Raw genomic sequence first — 6,959 nt, forward strand, 5'->3', positions numbered from 1 at the left:
TATTGAATCACAGAGCAGTGCTACAAATGTAATAATTGACCCACTTTCCCTTTTCTCATCCCAGTAGCCTGACCTGTTCTTTACCTCTTAGCATGGTAAATATTTTATACTAAAATATCAACTCCCCAGCCAAGCCACGTATATTACTATTCTTTTACAACAGAAGTATCTATTCATAGTCCACCTACATTGTGGGAACTGTAGTTCTAGAGCTAGTCTAATTGTTATTGTATTACAATTACAGCATGCTTTGTCTCCTGACAAAATTATGTATTTGTGCCGTGCATCTTTTTTAGTAATGCATGCCTAGTTGCTTGCTAACCAGTGCACGGGATATAATACATTATATTTAGTGTATGCACATTGCATAATAAAGCTACGAGTCTGGGGAAACATGGTCCATTTGCATAAATAAATCAGAGGTGATCAAGGAGATGAAAAGGAGAGAGGTGCTGGTATTTGATTCTCCTCTAGACCAGTCCTATCCTGAGCATTAGCAAGAGCAATCCTGCAATACAAAGCCCTGACATTACATCACATTACTGAAGAGCAGGCAAATGCACAGAGAGCGACAGGCTCAGAACCAGCAGCTGCTGCCTTTGTTATGACAATGTAAAGGCACTGGGTGGAAGCAGCACCGTTAATGTGCCTATAAAAGAAAAGCCTGTATGCCTTCACATTTTTCTTTATTCAACAAAAGGGGCAAGGAGATACTGAGATCTGGGTGAAGCCAAGAACGATCGAGAGAAAAATAAATTTGCCCTTCCAAGCAAGCAATGCAAGGAAGAGACAAAGGAAGGCATAGAGGGATGGATTGCATTGCTGTCAATGACCACGGATACTGAGAATTTGGATTTCTGTCTGCAGAAACGTTCGTCACCCCCCTGGGAGATTGAATCAGTGAGTACTGTGGTCCTGGGTTATGTTGTCAATATATATCAATGAAAGCCTCGATTATGGCCCAGCCCTGGTAAATCTCTCATCTAATCATTGGTAATCAATTCATATTACTGAAGCTCACCCTGTGTCATGCACTTGAATTTATACCTTATTTCGTGAGGCTCACATGATGGGAATAAAGCATCTAGGAATAAATGAGTCTTGCTCAGTAGATTTAATATGATTTATATTGTCATTTGAGTGGCATATCATTCATAAGCCTATGTTGTTTCTCCTGTCTATACTAGACTCATCATTGCATGAGGCTCACTCCAGGACATTGTCCTAATCTGCCAAGCCTCCCTCCTTTGGAAAATTAAACACAAAAAAATGGCACTGCCTGGAAAAGATGAACGTTACATTTTGGAATGTTGAACTGCAACAAAGCTCTCACTCAGCTTAATAATAGTAATGGCTAAATAGTGTTTCCTGAGTTTAGCTTATTTGAAGTAAGGCTGCTTACTTTTGAGCGGGACTTGAGTGTACAAGATTCCATATTGGATTAAGTAGAATTTTGGCCATGGATCATGCCAGCAGCAACTTGGGATCTGAAATCATTCCATCCTATGAGGAGTACGAGTGCAAGATATGTTACAATTATTTTGACCTGGACAGGAGGGCCCCAAAACTGCTGGAGTGTCTGCACACTTTCTGCCAGGAGTGCCTAAATACCCTACACCGCAGGGAGGATCGCCCATGGCGCCTCTCCTGCCCAATATGCCGACACCGTACCATAGTACCAGACTCCCGGGTGGATGCACTACCTGTAAACACAAAGGTGGCTGAGGCCTTTCCATTATATGTGAGACCTGATGACCCATTTCCCCAGGATATTCTTCCTCCCATCACCTATCAACAGCGTGGGCTCCAGTATCACCACAACCCGGTGGGTGGAGTACTGGTTCATGGCTCCGCAGAGCTGCATTACACTCTGCATCCCGGACAAGAGGTAGCATCATCCACCACAACGGGCACTAGAGGACAAGGATCATTTTCAGGCCTAAGTCAACCGCATTCTGTGGCTGCCCCATCTCCCAGAAGAGGTTACGATAGATGCCAGAGTTGTAAGAGAGCAGTGCTGACTGCAGGATGTGTGTGTGTTGTTTTTTCATTTTTGGCAATGGTGGTTTTGTTGTTTGCTGGTCTTGTGTTTGTAAATCGTCACAGCGGAGCCCCTGCACCTTCCCCAGCAGGGCCTATTTGCCTTTCGGTGGCCAGTGTACTGGCTCTCTTCTCAGTGGTGGTTACTTGGATTATCTGTTGGCTGAAATACAGACCCGAGCCTGGGGAGGGAAGTAGGGGGTCAACAGGGAGGAGAGATACTTGACAATGACTAACCCATATTCTGCCATTCTCAATCTGTGCTCCCTGATGTAATGCTTTATGGGCAACTCAGGAGTTAAAATAGGCACTGATTCCTAAAATTAAATAAATGTGTCCATATGCATTTTGGGTGCCAGAGCTTGAAAGAAAAATGCACTGTACAACCTTCAGGTTCTCAAAGGGTTAAATATAACGTGTTATGTGATTTTATGAATAGCAACAATCTTCTTTGTCACTGGAGTCCCACAATCTAGCCCTTTATAATTGATTCCCATGTATATGCAGACAGTAGCATTCACGTTTACTTATGTAAGCTTTAATGAGCATTATATAAGTGAGAAAATGTAAAGCAAATTATTGCTATAAATAAAAAAATATTGTTTATATTTGGTGATTTACCACTATTTATTTCTCTTACTTAACCATTCCCCTTCATGTCTATGTGCAATAGAAATTCCATTATGCAAAATTTGTTGCAAGCACACAAAAAAAATCATACAGCGTAACATGACATTGTCATACATGTAATATGTTCCACATGAATGCACTGCTCTGGCATTTAACTGGTTAATTACAGTAAATACAAAATCGATTGTGGGTCTCCTGCAACAACAAAATCATTTTGCCAGCTGCTGGGAGTCTAGAAACACAACACTCAACACAATATTGAAATGCATATTATTATTTTTGTTCCTTTTCCATAATTGTTTTACAATTTGCATTTATGCTGTCCATAAATATGCACATTGCTTTATTCGATTTTAACCCCATGAAGTCTTATTTGCTCTGTATTGTCTATATTGACCTTAGATTTGAATTCTCAGTGAATATTTTGTATGAGTGAGTGCTAAGCAACAACTCTAAAGTCAATGCTTTGCTTAGCACTTTGACACTCAGAGTTAATTTAAAAGGATACTCTAAGCACCTTAATAAAGTTTTAGTATATAGATCATGCCTCGGAAACCTCACGGCTCAGTTATCTACCATTTAGTTGTTAAATCACGTTTGTTTCTGTTCATGCAGCTCTAACCCCACCTCACCTGGCTGTGACTCAAACTGTCAACATGAAAAAATGGTTTCATTTTCAGGCAGATATTACAGCACAGTGTGTTTACTTTAGAAGTTTTCCTGCTCTGTTAATTGAACTTTAATTGCACACACAAGCAGCTGTTAAAGGTTATAGCAGGTTATTAACAGAGCATGCGATAATATATTCTAAATTAAACAGATTGTGTTTAAAGTAAGTTTGAACATTAGATTTCTCTTTACAGGAAATGTGTAGGGAGACTATGTAGGTCACAGGCAGGGGAGACGTGGGTCTACATAAGCAGAGTGATTTAACTCCTAAAAGGGAGAATTGAGCAATTAGACTGCAGGAACATGATCTATATACCAAAACCACTCTCTGAAGCTAACGTTTTTTGGGAAGTTATAGTGTCCGTTTTACCAGTATAACTAAGGGTAAATGCCTATGAAAATAAGAAGATTACATTTTTTTTTTTTTAAAAGGACAAAAGGCACAAATGAGCATAAACACAATATGATTTATTTATTAGAATTTATTATTCATGACTTGAGACTTGACTTTCTATGTCTTTTGATTTATCAGGGTATGCATAATTTGATGAGCACAATGTTTACAAACACACATATTTCAGGTGTTTGTACAAGCAAGCAATAATATGTTGCTTTATAAATTATTTTACAATTATTATTCTTGTTGAACAGTTACCTATTAATCTTTGTTACATTCCAGTTGATATTATTGTTTATCCATAAGAATATGTAAGGGGATTTATTATACAAAACCAAAATGGTGGTGACACCCAACTTTTTAGGTTTTTAAGTAAATATGGCAAAGGGACCTTATGTTTGAGCCATTTTTTTTTAAATCAATACAGTGTAAAATATTGTCATGTGCTGTGACCGCGTTTGGTTGAAAGTTCACGTTTACAGGCCGCAGAATCTCTAAACAGACACCCACCCAAAATAGTACTGTTAAGATGGCTTATAGCTAAAACTTGTATCCTAATGTTTTACATAGATAACATATTCAATTTACAGTGATATTTGTGTGGTGTAATTGGTTATCAAGATGTGTTTTTTTTGGTATTAAATGGAATGTTATGGTATAAAACTTTTGGAACCTGTTTTGTTTATTTATAACAACCTGAATGCTCTTGTGGGTTTTAAATAATGCAACAAACTTGACAAAGAATACAAAGAGTAGGAATTGTTTAACGTACAAAACGTTTTCATGCAGGGCTCCCCAGAACAAGGTTAAAGGGACATGCATCACCTGACAATTATTTTTTGAAACCTTAAAGCAAACCCTATAAAACAAATATAGAAACCAAAATAAAGCAATAAAAACCTTGACAAGTATGTAATCTAAATACATATATAAACTTACTAGAAACATGGTCAGATTGCATGATTGGACACGCCTCTACATTTCTCCTACCTCATCCTTCCCTCTTACCCACCCAGCTCAGTTTCAGACCAGTCCATTAATGACATAATCAGGGCATTATTGTGCAGCAGCATGAGAGAGAAACCGACCCAGGAGTCTGCTTTGCATTTCCTCCATTGTCAGGATGTTACAAGGTGAAGAGATCTTCCAACTGCACATGTGTAAATCTCTCAGGCATGCCCAATGCACCTTTTCAGCATTCTTAGGGATAGGAGACTGATTTGTTAGATCAGTAGCACCCCTGAAGTGGGTGTGGAAAGCATATGAAAGAAGAAGCAGGTAAACATGAAAAAATATATTATTTACCTGCTTTTTCACTCTGCAGAGTATGGCAACTATCTCCTTCAAAGCTAAAGCTTTTGAATGAGACAATTGTCTCAAAGTGATGCATGTCTCTTTAAGCGTTTTCCATGTACACATATTAGTTTAATAATTCACAATTTATCCATCTCTTATCGTAAAGAAACACTATAACCATAACCACTTCATATGGTGCTCACTTATGGTTTAGTGTCAAATTGTTTTCAAATAGTTTCTCACTAAATGAGGGTCTCTGGCCGCCCACAGCCTAGCCACCTATTGGAGGAATGGCTAAGGCAGGGTTATACCAACTATACTAGCAATGGGTCACTGTTATAGCAAAGGGCTCCACGGACCATAGCCACTTCAAAAACATGAAATGGTTATGTTGTCTAAATTGTCCCTTTAAGAAACCAGAAAATACCCAGTTTATTATATTGGAACTAGTAGACTGCCAAAGTAAAACATCTTGTTAAGTAGTGTCTAGTGTTATCAAAAAGTATTTCTTATAGCGATCCACGTACTTTCTAAAATGAAAGATAAAGAGTTAACCTAAAAACAATAAAAAAAAACACGAAACACTGTATATAAAATTCAACTGTATTTACTTTTTACTTTTATTGTTTGAAATCAACTATTTAGCTGTCAGCTCACTCTTATACCTGCTGAAGAGGTTTGAAAGAACGAGGGCATCTTGTTTTTACTGATTTATAAATATATTATATGCTTCCCAAATTGACAGTGTTACACAGTTTGTGGACTAAGACTACATGTTATTCCTTGCTATTAGAGCAGCCCTTGAATCATCTCATACAAGCTGCTCTGGTCGTTCTGTCCTCTTCCAGGATTGTTGCTTTGGGGGAATTCACATTTTTAAAAACTTTTATTTATCTTTTTATTCTTTTTTAGGAATAGAACGAACTGATCGGTTTTCTCAGTTAAAGGAGCCAAATGAGCCTCTCTAATAATATGCTACAGTCTCTCAAGACCTTAACATGTCATTTTTACGGTGTTTACTGTTTTACTGTGTTTACAAATTAAAACAAAGTGTCCCTGTGTGCCACTCTAACTGACTTGCTTACACCATCTATCTCCCTAGCAACAGGCTATCAGATCTTTAAACTGACTACCAAGATAATTCAGTGATAGCAGAGCAATATACACTGGACTAATAATTTTACCTGAATATTTTTTACGCTGACGTTATCTCCTTTAAGAGTAATGCTGAGCTATTTTATATGACAATGGTCCTGTTCTCAGATTGAAAATTAAAAATTGTAGATATAACTCAAGAGACTAGAATAATATTATATTACAATTTTTTCTTATTATAGTGTTATATTACATTTGCAAAACTAAAATAGATATCTTATGCCATCACTACTCACCGAGAAGCAACATCACAAAGGTATAAATATCTAAGTTGGAATAAAAGTGACTGACTCATGGACAGGGGCGTACCTAGAGCATTTGGCACCCGGGGCGGGTCCTATTTTTGGCACCCCCCCTGCCCCCTCCCCCCCTCAAATTTAAATATAAAAACAACCAATTTTTTTTTATGTATTTAGCACTAAGCAGTGTTTGTGTGTTTGAATGTATGCATGTTTTTGTATGGAGTATATGTGAGTGAATGTAGCGGTGTGTTTGTATGTAGTGTTGGCGTTTGAATGCAAGCATGCATTTGTGTGTTGTGTGGTATTTGAATGCAGTGGTATGGTTATATATAATGGTGGGGTGTGTATGTAGTGTTGACGTTGAAATGCATGAGTGTATTTGTGTGTAGTGTTGGCGAGATTTTTAGATGTCTGCACATATACACATACACGGACAAACACACATGCAGATACATATACACACAAACACAGTCACACACAGATACACATTGACACACATGCAGACATCGTGGCGACTCTAGGAACAATAT

The 6,959-nt window shown here is 37.9% G+C and overlaps 1 protein-coding gene across 1 annotated transcript; it reads left to right on the forward strand.

Moving 5' to 3' along the window:
* Positions 1-538: 538 nt before the first annotated feature.
* Positions 539-4,147, forward strand: LOC134586704 (E3 ubiquitin-protein ligase RNF152). Its single transcript, XM_063442456.1, has 2 exons — positions 539-900; positions 1,188-4,147. Exon 2 carries the CDS (start codon positions 1,460-1,462, stop codon positions 2,264-2,266), a length of 807 nt encoding a protein of 268 aa, XP_063298526.1. The 5' UTR covers positions 539-900; positions 1,188-1,459; the 3' UTR covers positions 2,267-4,147.
* Positions 4,148-6,959: the final 2,812 nt, after the last annotated feature.

The sequence above is a fragment of the Pelobates fuscus genome, chromosome 2 (assembly GCF_036172605.1).
Source record: "Pelobates fuscus isolate aPelFus1 chromosome 2, aPelFus1.pri, whole genome shotgun sequence".
Classification (NCBI taxonomy): Eukaryota; Metazoa; Chordata; class Amphibia; order Anura; family Pelobatidae; genus Pelobates; species Pelobates fuscus.